Source organism: Hyperolius riggenbachi, chromosome 1 (assembly GCF_040937935.1).
Source record: "Hyperolius riggenbachi isolate aHypRig1 chromosome 1, aHypRig1.pri, whole genome shotgun sequence".
NCBI lineage: Eukaryota > Metazoa > Chordata > Amphibia > Anura > Hyperoliidae > Hyperolius > Hyperolius riggenbachi.
Window position 1 is genome coordinate 433947332 of NC_090646.1, and position 20057 is coordinate 433967388.

The 20057-nt window shown below is 43.9% G+C and overlaps 1 protein-coding gene across 1 annotated transcript in view; it reads right to left on the reverse strand.

The window, feature by feature from the left end:
- Nucleotides 1-20057, reverse strand: part of LOC137518971 (nucleotide sugar transporter SLC35D2-like) — a 144462-nt gene that overhangs the window by 112616 nt on the left and 11789 nt on the right. The window contains exons 2-3 of the mRNA XM_068237485.1: nt 11649-11682; nt 1108-1194 (exon numbers count right to left, since the gene is read on the reverse strand). Coding sequence (XP_068093586.1) covers nt 1108-1194; nt 11649-11682 — 121 coding nt within the window. The remainder of the gene's footprint in view (nt 1-1107; nt 1195-11648; nt 11683-20057) is intronic.

Genomic DNA, 20057 nt, shown 5'->3' on the forward strand with positions numbered 1-20057 from the left:
CCTCTGTGCCCCAGTAACATAATTAAATCCCCCCTCGGGTTCTCTTTAAGGTGGCAGAGACTGCTGGTACTGAAGTGGTTAAGATGTACATAATGCAGCGCATTATTTTGTGCATTTTTATACATGGATAATGCTGTTGTTACAATGACTTTAATTACAATACGTGTATGCATAGTGTATCCAGAGATATGGGAAGTACATTATTATGCATTGACTACTGTTTATACAAAAAACCACACAGATGGCATAAATGGGCCTTAAGAGAACTGGTCTCTGCTTATAAATTGTTATACGCTGCAATAAAAAACAAGCGCCAGTTGCCTAGAATTACTACATAAACTACGTCATGTGTACGCACACAAGCTCAAATAGTGTGTCAGGGATCAAAGTACAGCAATGCAAGTTCCTCTGTCAGTAAACAGGCAGCGTTTTTTCTATATATGTCTGAAGGCAGTGAGTGGATACACTATGAATTCCTTCATTGCATGTTTGAAATAAATATTTTAGAGTTACCAAGCAGCTTGGGGTGACCTTGGAACGTATAAGGGGACAAAAGAGACTGAAAAGCCCTCCTAAAAAGCAATGCTTGGTGTGATTTGCCTTCTTAAAACTGAAGGAAACTTGCAATAATTTAGCTTTAAGTGAACATTTGTGGTTACCAACAATGCACCACTACTGAATATGCAAATTAGCTCTTTATGCCCCTGTAAGCCAGGCTAGCATCCAGAACTGCTGGTGTATGCTGGTGTATAGTGGTTTGGGTCACCCCGAGCAGCTTGGTAACTCTGTTGTACTGGTCCAAGCCCTATCCCATATGGCAATATCAATCCTACCATGTACTGATGAGGATCAAAAGTCTGAAACAGAGTGTCTACATGTGGGGTTGATGTGGCTGTGTAAAATTTAAAGCTATAGGCTTGCTATACACCAGCAGTTCTGGATGCTAGCTTGGCTTAGAGGGGCATAAAGAGATCGTTTGAATATTCAGTAGTGGTGAATTGTGGGTAAGCACAAATGTTCACCTAAAGCTGAATTATTGCAAGTTTCCTTCTGTTTTAAGAAGGCAAATCACACAAAAGAAATATTTTGTTTCCCTTCAAAGCTTACCTTTCTTAGGATGCTTCTGTCAAAATCTGGGAAAGTAAGAAATCTCTTTGTTTTTCCTGCATACAGTATAAGAATTGTGAATCCCATCTGGGAAAACAGAATCAGAGAATGGTTAGAAAGCATGTTTACTTATGGCAGGCTGAAGAATGCATTTATTCTCCCCATCAGTACACAGAGGCAGAAGAGATTAGCAATCTGTCCTAGGAGAACCAGAGTCATGGATTCTGTTTTTGCCAATGATAATACCTGCATTTAGTTGGTGTGTGTTTGTATGTGTTTCCTATGGGTATGATGGTTCATCTCACGCAGTAAAACCACAGCTTCCCCTCAAACTGACCCAAAAATGTGATAAAGACATTAGACATTGAAGTCCACTGATTGAGGTGGTCAGTGCTGTGAGGCTTTTATATAAGGAAGAATTAAAACTTTCAGCTTGCCATTTAATGCTACCATTTATTGGCTAATTTAGAGATGAATAACCAGTATGCTTTCAGCTTATAAAAAGCCTTCGTCTGATGAAGGCTTTTTATAAGCCAAAAGCTTACTGGTTATTCATCTCTAAGTTAGTCAATAAATGGTATCATCCTGATTCAAAACTCCTTGCTTTTACTGATGGCTAACACGGTGCAACACTCTACTGCTTCCATTTAAAGTGGATCCGTGGTGAACTTTTACACATAATTGTGTTCCTTTCCTATTGTTTATCGGGCATTCCTCAAGCCAAATACTTTTTTGTTTTTGTTTTAATACTCTAATTCCCTATAAACTAAAAAAGCCACACCCACAGATTTTCAGAGAGCCTTGGCAGTAGCAAGGGCTTATGGGAGCTCAGTCTGGGCAGGAGGAGGGGGAGGTGTTACTAGCCATTGATTTCAGAGGCAGAGGTGAGGAGGGAGAAGGAGAAGGGATTAGGCTGATGGCTCAAGATACAGATAAGCCTGCCTCTGTGTAATGTTTACAAACATGGCTGCTGTCATTGTATCACAGGAATAAATAAATTATATTCTATTAAAACTGTTTGCAGCTATATTTGCTGTGTAAACCATCTATACTTTAGATAAGATATATAGACAAGTTACTTGTTATAAAATCACAAAACACTGCACTGATATAAATGATACAGGGTGATGTGTACAATCGGTGGTGCGCTGCTATAATTCCAAAAGTTCAATCAATTCACACGTTAGCTGCGCTCATAAAAGTCCCAACAAACTATTTCTCATGTGCAGCAGGTATCCAGGGTTAATCTCCACTTCCACACAGGGAGGTTACAATGCCCGCTTCAGTGAGGAACCTCCACCACACCCCACGCAGTGGCCACTCACCGCTATGTTGTGAACCTCAATCAAGTGGGTTTTCAGCGCTTATGGGGTCATCTGGCTGCCCCCTGCCATTCACTGGAAAATCCTCCTTCTAAAATCCAAGCTGCTGTCTTTTGGTCTTTGACACCTCAAAAAAGACATACCAGAGCTCCCATAGCGTAAAATTGTAAAATACTTTGAATTATAAAAAGATTGCACACTTACAAGCCAAGCTGTGGTATTTCGCATAGAGTTTTTGTGGGCTCCACCCCAAACGTTGGCCGCCGGGTCGGCTTGCTGCGCTGTTTTGCCTCCCACCGCTTGCCACGTCTGTCCCCACGCTTGCTGAGCAAGCGTGGGGACAGTATTAGCAGCTTGGATTTTAGAAGGAGGATTTTCTAGTGAATGGCAGGGGGCGGCCAGATGACCCCATAAGCGCTGAAGACCCACTTGATTGAGGGTCACAACATAGCGGTGAGTGGCCACTGCGTGGGGTGTGGTGGTGGTTCCTCACTGAAGCGGGCATTGTAACCTCCCTGTGTGGAAGTAAAAATTAACCCTGGATACCTGCTGCACATGAGAAATAGTTTGTTGGGACTTTTATGAGCGCAGCTAATGTGTGAATTGATTGAAGTTACTTGTTATAGTTAGTTTTTCATCTCGCATCCGCTTTAATGCTAAAAACTGCTGAATGCTATTTATAAATACTGTATGTGATGAGGCACACTCAGTGGCATAGCAATAGGGGGTGCAGAGGTTGGAACCGCATCGGGCCCTTGGGCCAGAGGGGCCCAACCTCAACCACAGTATCAGCTCTTTATTGCTCCTGTGCTGATTATATTCACTTCTATAGATGCTTTAAATAGTAGTAATCCTAAGCAAACTGTTCCCCTTCCCTTCTTGCACCTCTGACACTGTGGTTTTCCTTGGCAGGTTTTGGTGTGCTATGTATGATGAGTACTTATACATAATCAGTGCCTAAACTGCATCTAACTAGCCACAAGGCATGTACAATTCATATGTGCTGGTATTTAAAGGGATGAGGTGGCAACCCTGGCCGCAGAGGAGCTCTCAGTCACCAATGCACACAAGCCCCAACAATTCAAGCAGCTGACCTTTGAGCCCCTGGCTGGTATGATGGCCATTTCTTTAAAGCCCTAGTTTAGCTGCCCTTTCTCTAAATCATATGATGGTAAATTTACATTAATTAACAACACACAAAGTTTTATGCACTGTACATCTGTCTTCTGTCAGCCTACATCCAGTAGCTCCTTCTTGCCAGGAGAGTTCCCTGATTGGCACAGAGCAGATCACCTGGCCCCGCCCATTTCCTCTCACTGCTAACAATTAAAGAGTACCAAGTTTGTAATTGTAATAAGCTTTTATGTAAAGATCTGTGTTAGAGCTGCAAGGATTGGCTCATGTCAGCACCAGTAAGTCACTCGCTTGCCTGCAAATCATCAGAGGTCTGAAACTCTGCCCCCTCCATCGGCAAAACTGCCACGGCATTTTTTTTTTAAAGTATCCTGAATTATGTGGCCACCCCCACCTGTGTCGCCTCTTCCTGCCCCAGCTCAGAAGCCGCAGAGCTAATAGGCAGCTGTCGAGTTGGGGCTGGGCCACGGCAATGCAGGTGGGGTGGCTACAGATCTTGCCGAGGGAGGGAGCGGAGTTTCAAAAGTCTAATATTTTGCGTTCAAGTGGTTTAGTTAGTACAGCTAAAACTCGGCAATCCTTGCAGCTCTAACACAGTCCTTTACACTGAGGGCTCTTTCGCCCTTATTAATGTACAATCTTCTTTCTCTTTAACTAACTGTGGCTAGCCATGCAACTTTATAAAAGTCATGTGTACTTCTTATTACTCTGCCCTGCCTGCAATAAAAAAACTAGTTATGACTGTTCTTTTATTTATTTTTTATTTAATTTGTATATATTAAAGGTTAAATGCTTTATTAGACATTCATGAGGGAGGAACTAAACAGAAATGAGTAGCATTCACAGCAGTACAGAACAGGTGGGAGAGGTTGGCTTGTGTTAACAGTGAAACATCAGGAGTAAGCAGCTGAAACATTGCATTTCATCATAAGCACTGGCATATTACTGAAAGGATAATATTCCTTTCCTGAGCCCTCTGCCAGCAGAAGTGATGCAGGGCAAGGTAAATCAATCGTCTTTACTACTTTATAAACATACTCTATGTTCTTCAATAAAGCTGTGCAGAAAATCTGTGACTCAAGTGCCAACCACAGCAAGAGAAATATGTAAGCTGTTAATCAATCATGTCTAATGAATGCAGAAGTGTTGCCACATGTGAGACATAATGTAAATATTCACTAGATGTATTTATTACTGCAACTTAAAGCAGAACTATACTAACAAACAAACTATAACATTTCATTGCTACCATTCATCATACAAATAATAGTCAAAATGAGGGTTGTCAATCCAGTGTGCCAGAAATGTCATCACATCAGTTATCTGTATTGGTCTAGAATTGCAGAATCGCAGAAAAGCATTTGTGACTAGCACTATGTACACAAATTAGATGCTCATTCATTTGTTATTAAATCTATATACACATACTACATATCACAAACAGGAGTTGGAGGAGCACTCATCCATAGGAAGGAACTATTGTGTGCCCAAGCCTTGGATTCCTGTCGCCGCCAAAGCCTTATTTTTTTACCATGCTGTCATTTTAATGACTGATCAATAAAGAGCTAATTTTTTACTTTTCTACTTCTGGTGGTGCCAGCCTCGTTTCTACATTTTACACATACTACATATTAATTTGTTATTAAATCAATGTACACACACTAGATACTCTATATACTATAGCTATGTACATACACAAGATGTTAATCAACTAGAAAAATCTAGTGGCCCCTCCCATTACCTTGATAAAATCAGTGTTGCACCAGGGATTATACAGAATCTACCACTAAGTAGCTTAACCTCCTTGGCCGCGCAGGAGGTTTTCACAGGCCCTGCTGGGCCGATTTGCTTAATTTTTTTTTGCTGCACGCAGCTAGCACTTTGCTAGCTGCATCAGTACACCGATCGCCACCGCCCCGCACTCGATCGCCGCTATCCGTCGCGCCGCGCCCCCCCCCCAGACCCCGTGCGCTGCCTGGCCAATCATTGCCAGGCAGCGCTGAGGGGTGGATCGGGACTCCAAATGACGTCCCGACGACGGTGACGTCGGTGACGTCATCACGCCCCGTCGCCATGCCGACGGGGGAAGCCCTCCAGGAAATCCCGTTCTTTGAACGGGATTTCCTGATCGGAGATCATCGAAGCGGGCGGGGGGATGCTTCTGAGCAGCGGCTATCATGTAGCGAGCCCTGGGCTCGCTACATGATTTCAAAAAATAAAAATAGAAAAAAGCTGCTGCGCTGCCTCCTGGCGGAATTTTTTAGACCGCCAGGGGGGTTAATGTATATTGCTATAGCAATGTAGACCAGATCACACACCTTTTGGATACAAAACGTTTTGAACAGAGGCGCCAAAGTAGAGTAAAACCATCTAAAAGCAGTATAAAAAGTAGGAAGCAGTGGACTTACCTCCCTCTAAGAAAAACAGAGAAGGATCCGTTATTTTTAACACAAAAATAACATTTATTTAGATCTCCAGCATGCAACTCGTTTCACGGGGAAATCCCGCTTCATCAGGCAGTGAAAGGAGAACAACTAAAGTGTGTCTGTGCAGCAGCCGAGCACCTCTTTAAGGCAGGTTCCCTATGGCTCAGGTCAGGGCAGTTTCTAGGCTAAAATGCACCTAGTGCGAGAGTGTAAAAATTGCGCCCCCCCCCCCATGCCGGAGCCAGGTATAGGTGCCTGCAGTATAGGTTAGCTAGGTCTAGTTGCACTCAGCATAGGTAGTGGGCTATAGGTCCCCCCAATATAGGTAGCCAGGCATAGGTACCCCAGTATAATTGCCCCCAGTATAGATTAGCCAGGTAGGTGCCTCCAGTATAGGTATCCAGTATAGTTCAGGGGTGGACTGGCCAGGGGGGAAGGGGGGCAATCTTCCCCCAGGCCGCCTTTCATTCAGTGATTTAGGGCAGGTCTGGTGTATTCGGGTTTGTTGTAAGGCATTGTGAAACTTGAGGCTAGCTGATAAAAGTGCAATCAGAGGACAGGCAAGCTGGTAAATATACACAGCATGATGCAGAGCTTGCCTGGAGGGTCCGTGGGCAAACATCTGTCTGGTCTCTCCCTATTGTTATTATGACTGCATGTGTGGATAAGGTGTTATACAAGTTAAAGTTTTTGACAGTCCCTAGACTCCAGGAGGGCTACTTTCTGACTTGTGTGAGAGACTGGCAGGGACAGGAGTCCTATTGCAGGCAAGTAGCCTCTGTGTGATGTGCAATACAGATAAGCTCTCTGCTCCATCTCAGGCTATTCTCAAGTTCTCTCCACTCCTCCTCTCTCTGGGCTAGTGCACGCCAAAATCGCAAAAGCAATCGCTAGAAATTTGTGAGTGTGATTTTGTGAAGCGATTTTCAGAGCGTTTTTTTTTTTTTAATGAATTGCTCCAAAAAATGCTACATGCAATGTGTAGCATTTTTTGGAGCAATTCATTAAAAAATAGCTCTGAAAATCGCTTCACAAAATCACACTCACAAATTGCTAGCGATTGCTATTGCGATTTTGGCGTGCACTAGCCCAGAGAGGAGTGAAGAGAAATTGAGAATAGCCTGAGATGGAGCAGAGAGCTTATCTGTATTGCACATCACACAGAGGCTACTTGCCTGTAATAGGACTCCTGTCCTCTGATTACACTTTTATCAGCTAGCCTCAAGTTTCACATTGCCTTAATGGGGTCGCAAACTCAATTTACCCGGGGGCCGCAGGAGGCAAAGTCAGGATAAGGCTGGGCCGCATAAGGGAGTTCACGTGTCCCCGCCGCAAAACGAGGGCTGCAGAGCCCCCAAATCGCCCCAGGGGGCAATCCGCCGGCATTTCCTGGAAGGGGCAGAGCTTTCAGCTTCAGCTCTGCCCCTCCTGACGTCAATCGCGGCGGATCGCCGCCTCTGCCCGCCCCTTTCACACTTCCTTCACAGAGAGGGGCGAGGGAGAGGCGGCGATCCATTCGGCGATTGACGTCAGGAGGGGCAGAGCTCTGCAGAAGCTCTGCCCCTCAGCGCAGTCGTGGATGTTTGCGCGGGGGATTTGGGGGTCTGCAGCCCTTGTTTAGCGGCGGGGATGCGGCGGATTACTTGGGAGCACTGAAGCGAACTAGAAGGTAAAATGGGCAAATATAGTTCGCTTCCGTGTCTCTTTTGCTTTTGCCGGCAGGCAGGGCCGGTTTAAGCAACAATGGGGCCCCAGAGCAAAATAAACCTGCCCTCCCCCCCCTCCCCCCAACAGATACCCTGGAACAAAAATCGGCATTAAGGGACCTTTTTTGCAGCTGGTATAGTCAGGGTGTGAAGCCCCAATCGGTCGGAGCTCCACATTCTAGCTACCCCAGCCTGCATGGGGGACAAGGGGTTAAAAAGTTTCAGGAGGGGGGACCCCACATAATTAAAAAAAAAAAAATTCCCACACTCTAAACATAAAAAAAAAAAATTGGGAAAATAGGAAAAAATGCCAGGGATCTTCATACAGCCATATTGCGGCTGTATAGCGATCCCTGGCCAAAGCGCTGCGGCTGCGTATGGACCCCCTGGAAACCCTGTCAGGAAATGTATTGCTCTTTCTTTTGATACATGTAAAATTACACTACCGTTAGGCTTGCTACTAAAAGTGACATTTACCGCATTTAAAAGTATACTATTTTCCTTCGAAACTTTAAAATCGATTTTCTCAAAAACTATAAGGTCTTTTTTAAAAATTGTTTTTTTCCTCTTATTCCTAATGATCTCCTTAACATATCCTGCAAATTTAGGGTTTCTAGCATTTAAGGTGGATTTGCTATTAACCATTAAAGTCGGCAGGTTTTTAAATGTGTATTTTTTTCCTTTGCAACTTTAAAATCGATTTTCTCAAAAACTATAAGGCCGATTTGAAAAAAAATGTTTTCCTCTTGTAGCCACTGGGGGCCCCTACAAGCTCTGGGGGCCTGGGGCCACAAAACATTGTATCGAGGGCCGCACATGGCCCGCGGGCCACGAGTTTGAGAACCCCTGCCTTACAACAAACCCAAATACACCAGACACCAGACCTGCCCTAAATCACTGAATGAAAGGCGGCCTGGGGGGAGATTGCCCCCCTTCCCCCCTGGCCAGTCAGTGTAGCTGTATACAGTGCTTCCCTGAGCTAATTACTCTGCAGTCCCCTGGGGAGAGGGAGGGAGAGTTTGCAGCGCCCTTTGGCTGTCTGCGCTCAGGGCTGCTGCATGGCTGCACGGCCCCTAGAAACGGGCCTGGCTCAGGTAATCCACAATACATAAGGAGGTATCCAAACACAATCAATAAGGAACAGTGCAAATGTATTGTCCCATCATACACGAAAATATATCTGGTCCCCTTTGTCAAGGCTAGGACAGACCAAATAGGCCCTTGAAATGATTGTTGGTGTACGGTCAGATGTCTTTTTGTGTATGATGGGACAATAAATGTGTGGAGTTCTGTATGTTTGTCTGTCCTAACCTTGCTGTTACCACTGGTAAAACCGCTGTGCGCTACCTGTGCACAGAAACTTTACTGAAAGTTACTGCATTAGGCCCATGATGAGATAAACATTAGTACATATATTACTCAGTGTTCTTAAAACCAGAAGTGGGTCCTCTACGTATCTCTCCTGCAGCTGGACCCGACTGGGATCGGCTACTTCCGTCCTGATCCTGAGCCAAGAGCCGCTACTGTGCTGGAGCCAGGAAGGTAAATATTTACATGGCTGCCATTTGCAGGGGCCCAGTGAGACCACTGTGGAGGAGGACAGAGGAAGCCTCGATTGGATCCAGAGGCTTTCCACTCCCGAGGTAAGTACCCCCCAGGGGCACTTTTTTATGTGACAGGTTTTCTTTAAACGTGAATGAATAAAAGCATACTACCTGATCGGAAATGAATGTCCCTCTGGGTGGATCAATCACACATGCAAGTCAGCGGGATATAACGAGGATACTTCCGCCTATGCAGGTCCTCATGAGCCAATAGCCCACTCTCTACGTTCTGGCAATAAGGCCTTGGAACTTTTATCATCGGCACCAATCACTGGTTTTACGGATATCACCAAGGACTGCCTTTAATACTTAATGGGTGGTAGTTGAAATTTCTGAGGAACTGTTGTACTATGTGGTTGTGGATTTACTTCCAGTTAGTGAGCTTCAATTGGGAGGGACTGTCATTTTGCCAGAATTAGAGGATTTGAGTTGATGTTCTCGGACTGAGATGTATTATCATTGCCATCATGAACTGGAGGGGTTAAATCTCTATACTGGGCATGTCCATGTTTGGGTGTGGGTTTCTTAGGGTCTTTTCATGTATTGGAATGTATGCAAGTATACCCTAAAGGTGAGTACACAGGTCAGATAAAAGTCTTTGAAAAATGAAAGATCACGGACCAATTTTACCCCCTTCCATGTAGTATGAGAGCCATACCTACACAGTCTAGTCTATTGAGCTGAACTCCCCATCAGATACAAATCTTTGCAAGATGCTGCACACAAAGATACTGTACACATGCAAAAGATCAGTATCTGCAAAAGATCTGTTCCTGCCAAAAGATCTGTTCCTGCAAAATGCATTCATAGTCTATGATATTTGCAGATCTCATACACACCTTGTTTAACGGACATTCATCTGCAGATCAGACAATTATCTGCAGATCTGAAGATCCATCCTGGTGGATCTGATCTGCAGATAATTGTCCGTTAAACAAGGTGTGTATGAGATCTGCAGATATCATAGACTATGAATGCATTTTGCAGGAATGGATCTTTTGCAGGAACAGATCTTTTGCAGATACTGATCTGTTGAATGTGTACAGCATCTTTGTGTCCAGCATCTTGCAAAGATTTCTGTCTGATGGGGAGTTCAGCTCAATAGAATAGACTGTGTAGAGTATAGCTCTCATACTACATGGAAGGGGGTAAAATTGGTCTGTGATCTTTCATTTTCCAAAGACTTTTATTTGACGTGTGTACCCACCTTTATTTTTGGGTTATTGTTCATTTGACCAGTGGCATAGCTAACAAGCTGTGCCCCCCCTCCCCCCCCCTAAGCACTCTATACATAGCAATTGATACTGCGCACCAAAACCACTCAAGGACAACCACAATATGTCAGAGATGCAAGAAGGAGATGGTAAACAGTGTGCTAATAGTCACTACTATTAAAAGAATCTACAGAATTGAATATTATCAGCACAGGACCAATAAAGAGCTAATACTGCGCTAATATTGTGGTTGAGGTTGGGCCCCAATGCGGTCGAAACCTCTGCACTCCCTATTGCTACGCCACTGCATGTGACTAAGCACCGATGCTTATTGTTGCAATAAATGTTACTCCTTGAGTGCAGCTACACTGGTTGGTTCTCTCTCTCTTTTTCTCTGATCTGTATGGGCTCGTTTCCACTAGTGCGGTGCGGAATCGCCTGCATTCCACCGCGGACAAAATCGCATGCGGGTGCGATTCCGCATGCGTTTTTGCCGCGATTTCGCATGCGATTCCGCATAGGTAAGGCTGTATGCGATTTTAACCATGTCACTGCCTGAGTGAAATAACATTAATACCTATGCGAAATCGCATGCGATTTCGCGTCAAAAAACGCATGGTCACCCCGCATGCGATTTCCCTATTAGTTACATTAGCGGCGATTCGCGCACATTCCTTCTGCAGGCGAAATCTGACGGCCCTGCCGTGCAGATTTCTGCCGCACCAAAAAACGCTGCCGCAGCCGCACAAGTGGAAACAGCCCCATCCACTTACATTACCTATGCGAATCCGCGTGCAGTGCCCGCATGCGGATTCGCTATAGTGGAAACGGGCCCTATATAATTACCCGGGCTAGCACCAAGAAGTTTAGTCCATGCACTATATGAACGGTAGTTTGTGTGTTTTGTTGCTAGTCTGTGCATATGCAGCCATCAGCTGAATTAAGGAAAACAGTGTGGCGGTGTAGAATGAGTTGTTGCCTGGTTATTCTGATTTTCATCTTCAGAACTCAATTAATCAACATTGTTTATCACAACTGACTCAAATTTTGCTGCTTCTTATTCAAGTCTGTATACAAAAATTGGTATTTATATAAATAATAATTCTGATAAAGGAACTGGACATTCATTACGTACCTGGCCAAGTCCAAGGAATGTTGAGGATGGAAACCTTTCAAAAGAAAAAAATAAATTAAAATAAGTAACTGGTAAATTAAATGAACTATCATATTTTTCGAACCATAAGATGCTCCTGACCATAAAACGGTTTAGAAGACGAAAATCAGGGAAAAAATATATACTTAACCTGGTGAGTCCATGGTGCAGGGGCAACTTTTGGACCTTTTCCTCAAGCTGTCAATATCTAAACTACACTGCTCAGCTACATAAACCCCTGCTGCCCCATCATCTACACTAATCACAGCTACACTAATCCCTGCATACACTAATCCCTGCATGCCCTAGTAACTACATACACTAATCCCTGCATACACTAATCCCCGCATACACTAATCCCTGCATACACTAATCCCCGCATACACTAATCCCTGCATACACTAATCACTGCATATACTAATCCCTGCATATACTAATCCCTTCATACACTAACCACTAAATACACTAATCACTGCATATACTAATCCCTGTATACACTAACCACTACATACACTAATCACTGCACACACTAATCCCCACATACATTAAACACTGCATATACTAATTCTTGCATACACTAACCACTACATACACTAATCCCTGCATACACTAATCCCTGCATATACTAATCCCTTCATACACTAACCACTAAATACACTAATCACTGCATATACTAATCCCTGTATACACTAACCACTACATACACTAATCACTGCACACACTAATCCCCACATACATTAAACACTGCATATACTAATTCTTGCATACACTAACCACTACATACACTAATCACTGCACACACTAATCCCCGCATACACTAATCACTGCATATACTAATCCCTGCATACACTAACCACTACATACGCTAATCCCTGCATACACTAATTCCCACATACACTAATCACTGCATTTACTAATCCCTGCATACACTAACCTCTACATACACTAATCACTGCACACACTAATCCCCGCATACACTAATCACTGCATTTACTAATCCCTGCATACACTAACCACTACATACACTAATCACTGCACACACTAATCCCCGTATACACTAATCACTGCATATACTTATCCCTGCATACACTAACCACAACATACATTAATCACTGCACACACTATTCCCCGCATACACTAATCACTGCATATACTAATCCAAACATACACTAACCACTAAATACACTAATCACTGCACACACTAATCCCCGCATACACTAATCATTGCACACACTAATCCCTGCATACACTAACCACTACATACGCTAATCCCTGCAAACACTAATCCCCGCATACACTAATCACTGCATACACTAAACAATTACAAGTTCAGGCCTTTATCACCGCTCCAGAGTCATCCATCTGCTCCTCTGTGTCAGGCTTGTGCAAGTGGAACAGCTGTGGATACATTACCGTCCGGTCTTTGCTGGGGATCAGGGAGACTGCAGGCAGCGTGCCCCTAAATCATGGAGAGAGTATCCAGCTGATGATTGGAGTATGCCCCTGAGCTGCCACAGAGTGGAGGAAGAGGATGTTCCAGAATTGTATTCCAATCCCCAGCTGGTGCAGTGTAGCACAATCAGACAATGCATTGGCATGCTCCGAGTCTCGTCTTCTGTTTGCGGCCTCTCTCTGCCTGACACTTTCACAGTAACGCCCCCTCCTGGATTGGCTGCTGCCCCTGCAATACATAATGATTTGTGGTAGATGGGACTTCTAGGTCCCACCCACAGAGGTATCGGAACCATTAGTAATATTTTTTGAAGGAGTATTAGCCTGAAGTACCCGCAGATGCTCCACTTGCACCAGCCTGACAAGAAGGAGCAGGTGGAGGACTCTGGACAGATGATAAAGCTGCGTTCTGCACTTGTGGACTCTGCCGGGGAGAGCATATGCCATACATTGGGACCACTTTTGGGGTAGAAAGTGTGCGTCTTATGGTTCGAAACATACAGTACTTAGAGTTCAGCTAAATAGCCAAAGTACCCCATTATTTACAATACTATAGGCTAAGAGCTGTGACACATGAGCAAGGTTTAGTAATCTTTATTTCTTAATGTTTAATGTAGCTGCTAAAACTTTCTCTTGCCAGCAGTAAACTGTAGCTGTACAGAAAGATACACGGCAGCAAACCACTACTCTCAGAGTTGCACTTGCATGACTATAAGGTTCTCTGCACACTGCATGCGATTCCGATTCCGATTTTTAATCTGTTTATACATCCGATTCCAATTCCGATTTTTAATCGTTACTGCATGCTGCGTTTTTTCTTCCGTTTTTCTGTTGATTGCATTCAGGGAAAATTAGAATTGCAAATCGGAATTCGGAAACGGAATCGGAATTGCAAAATGGATTTGCAGTGTGCAGGTAGCCTTGGGTCTTTATTCAATTCCCTTTTTCTTCTGAGTTTTCTTCTAGGTTATTTTTACACCTTATCAATAAAATGGCTTTTAAAGCCATTAGTAAGCAAGAATTTTGACAGTACATTTTCACCTACTTTTTGGTACTTTTTTTAGTTAAAAGTATCTCCTAGGATAAAACTCTGGAGAAAAAGAGAATTGAATAAGGGCCCAAGAACCAAACCTTTTGCCGTGCCAATTCTAGTGGATTTTAGAAAAACAAAGTATTTCATATACTCTATAAATTGCTACGCAGGTTGTAAGAACATGCTGTAGTCACACATCACTCTCATTTTCAGACCTGTTTGTTACCAGCGTGACTCTACACAGCATGTGTAGCAAATCACACTTAACTAAAGCACACCTAAATCGTATATTATTCAACAAGCACCTGACCTGGCAAACATTCATTAGCTCCCTAATCTGAAATCGATACAGAAGGAACCAATTCATCTGTCGATCACCCACACATCTTCACCATGACGAGGTAGCTGATTTTGGCAGAGCGCCCTGTTGATTGTTTCGGGCGTCTGATGTTTCAGCCAGGTGTGGCTCGAATTGGTAAAAAGAAGAGTGATTTGGCCACCGGCAAGTGACCAATTTACGTGTCTCCCCCCTTCCCGAAGTGCTACAACTCGGAAAGGGAATAGTATTTAGCATGGGCTGGGATTGCACAGGAGCAGGATGAGACATTTTCGGTTTCACCCTGCACTGAAATTGCTCGCAATGAAAATGAATAAACTCCCCCCATGAAACTGATTAATAAAAAAGACTGCTTTTCCTGACTGAGTTTCAGTTGCACAAACCTATGGATAAAAATCTAAAAATGTTGCATATAACATAATGTAAATGTAACAGTTCTTCGTGTCCAGATAACCCTTGTCACCTAATCATTTTACAAGTAAGAAAGCTCTTGAAACCACTGCCCATCTGAGAACTCACTTCTTCATCTGGGAGAGGGCTACACTAGAGATGCTAATGAAAAAGACACAGGCCTAGAGGCAAGTGCATCTTCTACTGGTACATATGGAAAGAAGAATATGGAGGCTGCCATACTTATTTCCTTTACAAACAAAATGCAAATTGCCTGGATTTCCTCCTAATCCTAAAGGTGGGTACACACATCAGATAAAAGTCTTTGGTAAATGAAAGATCACAGACCAATTTTACCCCCTTCCATGTAGTATGAGAGCCATACCTACACAGTCTATTCTATGGAGCTGAACTCCCCGTTAGACAGAAATCTTTACAAGATGCTGCACACAAAGATGCTGTACACATGCAACAGATCCATTCCTGCAAAAGATCCGTTCCTGCAAAATGCATTCATAGTCTATGATATCTGCAGATCTCATACACACCTTGTTTAACGGACATTCGTCTGCAGATCAGGCATCATATCTATGAACTATGAATGCAATTTGCAGGAACTGATCTTTTGCAGATACTGATCTTTTGCATGTGTGCAGCATCTTGCAAAGATTTTTATCTTATGGGGAGGTCAGCTCAATAGAATAGGCTGTGTAGGTATGGCTCTCATACTACATACTACAAGGAAGGGGGAAAATTGGTCTGTGGTCTTTTATTTTCCAAAGACTTTTATCTAATGTGTGTACCCACCTTTATACTTTTAGCCATAGACCCTGAACAAGCATGCAGATCAGGTGCTCAGGTGCAGATCAGGTGTGTGATTCAGACACTACTGCAACAAAAGAGATCAGTAGGACTGCCATGCAAGGCTCACTGGCTCTGCCTGTCTCTATGACAGCAGAGCTAGGTGAGCCAGTTAGGAGCCGATTTCATTGGCTCCTGGCCGTGTCTATTAATGTAAACCGCTCCCATAGGCTTACATTGATAGACACAGTCAGGAGCCAATGAAAGTGGCTCCTGACCGGGTCACATGACTCTGCCGTCATAGAGATGGCAGAGTGGATGTCAGGATGATCCCGACGGCGGTTGCGGTGGGTATGCGCGGCAATTTGTCGGGATTCCGTCGGTATTGTACCAGTGGTCTCTGGTCCTTAAAGGGACCCTGAACTGAGTAAAATTATTTAAAATAAACACATGACGTAGCTACAAATGAATATTACTTACTTACCTCAACGTCAGTTCCTCTCAGAAGCTCACCATTTTCTTCTTACAGTGATTCCTTCCAGTTCTGACAACATTTTGTCAGAACTGAAATAGACCAGTTGCTGTCAGTTATAAATCAGCTGCTGTCAGTTACAACTGAATGTGCAAGGTAATGTCCATGTTTCCCTATGGCTCAAGTGGGCTATATTACAGTTTAACAGTGAGCTGACCAGAAGCTGTTATGGGGTAATGACCATTTTCAAAATGGAGGACAGAGAATTCAGTTGATCACGGTGGACAAACAGGACGCAAGAGAGCATAAAGGGATTGATGAGTAGACTGCGCGGGAGGTAAGTATTACATGTTTATGTTTATTTTCACCTAATTTTAATAGTTCAGGTTCTCTTTAAAGGGGCAGAGACCACCGGTACTTAAGTGGTTAAAAGGAAATAAGTAGGGCAGCCTCCATATTCCTCTCACTTCAGGTGCCCTATAAAGGTTGTATAGTTCAGTGGCGTAACTAAGGAGCTTGGTGCCCCAGTGGGAGTTTCATATGGAGCCCCAAAGGACACAGCATGTTAAGGATTACTACTATGCAATGCACATATAGAAGTGTTTATTACCAGCATAGCAGGAATGGAAAACTACCAAGTTGGTGGAAGGAGGGCCCTTATCCCCCCCCCCCCCCCCCCCGGTCCAGGGGCATCAGTGTGGTCCCAACTTCTGCATCCCTTATTGCTACGCCACTGTTATAGTTACATATGATCTTGTCATGAGGAAGCTGTGAAGTGCCAGTTTAGAAGTTAAAATAATATCAACTGAACTACTGATTGTACATGATTCATCTGCTGTCATCTAAGTAGAGATGGCCCGAATGGTTCACATTCAAGTGTGAACACGCAAACTTCGGTAGTTCGCGTTCGCGGTGCACCGCAAACTATATGCAAGTTTGACCCGCCCCCTATACTACATCATTAGGGTCAACTTTGACCCTCTGCATCACAGTCAGCAGACACATGGTAGCCAATCAGACTATACTCCCTGCTGGAGGCCCCCCCCCCTTATAAAAGGCAGGCAACGTCGGCCATTTCACTCGTGTGGCTGCAGTAATTAGAGAAGGGAGAGGAACCTGCTGTAGAAATAGGGAAAGCTTAGTTAGGCTGTTGTTAGGCTTCTTAGCTTGCTCCTTGCTGATACTTATTGCTAAAAAAAAAAGCACCCCTGAACAGCTCTTTTGAGAGCTAATCTTGTTCTTGTGATCTATTTTTTTTTGTGTGTGTGTCCCACTGACACTTGCATATATAGAAAAAGGAAGAGGAGAGGAGCGCTCTCTGGTGCATTAACTTTTTTAATTATGCTTTCTCGCACAAAGACAATTAAAAACTTACAATGTTAAAAATAATTCAGAGCATATCACAATATAGTGTATCACCGTGTCCAAGATGTAAATTCACCGATCTGGCCTCCTCCACACTATGGCCAGTAGATGTGGTAATCCGAGGATCAAGTAACGCCAGCGGGATGGGGTACACGGGAGTGTGGTCGGCAGCTGCCCTGCGCCTAGGACGTCATGACGCGTTTCGGCGTTCCACGCCTTCGTCAGATGACGTCATGGCGCAGGGAGGCGGAATTTAAGGCTATTGCGTTGCATAGCAACGCTCGGAGCGTCCCACTTATTAGGGTGGGAACAACATCCGTACGCTCGTTTGTATGCGAGCACAAGGGCGCATATCTCGCGTTTAACTCGCGTCTGGGAGCGTGGCTACAACGCAAATGTACAACTAAAAGCGGTGCGCTCCTCAACGTGAAAGAGGTGGTGGGCGGGAATACTCCAATGTGAGAAACGGGGACGGGGCTAGCAACAAGTGACTTAGCAACATGTAAACAACCCCACACTCAGGTTGGCGCATAGAGAGGAGTGCGTATAAATGAGCAATAGACTCAAATAAAAAACTTATTATGGATGGAAGTTATAGCGCTATTCGGACCATAAAATAATACATTGCAAACAGATATAGTCATACTTTTCAGACTAAAAAGAATGCCCGTATGTGGCCATAAAATAGTATCCCTGTGGAATGCTTGTGCTAATAGATGAATACATATAGATACTAAAGAGCACATATGCATGTATAAGGGGTTGGCAATTGAATATGAAAATGTATATAAATATAAATATAAATATGTGAATGAATAAATAAAATAAAATAAAATAAAATGAATGTACATGTGTCCATCCTCGTACAAGTGCACACAATGAGGAATATGTAGCCTCATGGAAATCCTGTTCAGACTTCATCAAAATGTTATATGTGTGTATAGTAACACCCTTACACATGAAGTCAAGGTCAAAATTTGCATACACGGGAAACCTTATTGGTAACAATACACCTCCTATTTATCAAAGAGATGGATTGGACCAATGTATACTAAATTCTAAATCCAATGGAAATATAATGGAAAGCGGTCCCAGAGACCAAAGAAGTTATTGGTCTACAGCTGAACCAGTTTGACTCTAAAACTTGTAAGGAGAAAACTGGGAAAGAGAGGCTTAAATGAAGTAGTAGCGTACCCTTGATGTTTAAATATAGGTCGCTACTTCTAAACCTTCATTTAGTCCTACTGGGGTTAGGGAGTTTAATTTATGTGGATATACCTACTGATTGAGCGCAGTGGAACACGCTTTGAATTGTTTCCACTTGCATATATAGCCCTGTCAGTCAGTTGCAGCTGCCCCTTGCTAATTCCTACTGTGCCACTGCCAGGCCCAGCACATTCAGCGCCTACCTTTTCACTGCACGTGTGTAACAGGCAGCTGCACATTTGTAATACCAATCACTGCATACCTGTTCATGTTTACTGCAGCTGCGTGACAGAAGCACGCAGTGTTATATACCAGTCACTGCACATGTTCACGGTACCTGTGTGTGTGACAGCTGCACATTTGTAATACCAGTCACTGCATACCTGTTCATGTTTACTGTACCTGCGTGACAACAGCACGCAGTGTTATATACCAGTCACTGCACCTGTTCACGATACCTGTGTGTGTGACAGCTGCACATTTGTTATACCAGTCACTGCATACCTGTTCATGTTTACTGCAGCTGCGTGACAGAAGCACGCTGTGTTATATACCAGTCACCGCACCTGTTCAAGGTACTTGTGTGTGTGACAGCTGCACATTGTATTTATACCAGTCACTGCATACCTGTTCAGTGCACCTACATGACTGCACACAGTGTTATATTATATAGCAGTCACTGCATACCTGTTCACGGTACCTGTGGGTGTGACAGATGCATATTTGTAATACTAGTCACTGCATACCTGTTCAGGGTACCTGTGTGTGTGACAGCTGCACATTTGTAATACCAGTCCGTGCATACCTGTTCACTGCACCTGTGTGACCGCACACTGTTTTAAATACCAGTCCGTGCATACCTGTTAACTGCACCTGTGTGACAGCAGCACATTGTATTGTAATACCAGTCACTGCATACCTTTCACTGCACCTGTGTGACTACACATTGTATTAGTCAAGTCAGTGCATACCTTTCACTTCATCCCCCCAGATATGGACAAAACAACAGGCAGAGCCAGAGGCAGACCCAGAGGAAGGCCACCCGGCATATCTGTGCGAGGTCGTGCTGATGTGATTTCGTGAGGCCCTGAATCAAAGTACAGTGCTCAGAAGAAGGCACGTCTCATCAACTCCCAAGATTGTCAGGACGTGGTTGACTATTTAACACAGAACACCTCATCTTCCTCAGCCACCAGCTCTACTCCAAGCACCACATCCGCTACATTTGACACTTCGCAGGAGTTATTTGGTGGGGAATTCACTGATTCACAGCCATTATTGTTACAACAAGATGAAGGCGCTAAGCAAGTTACACCACCTCATATGTCTGAGTTA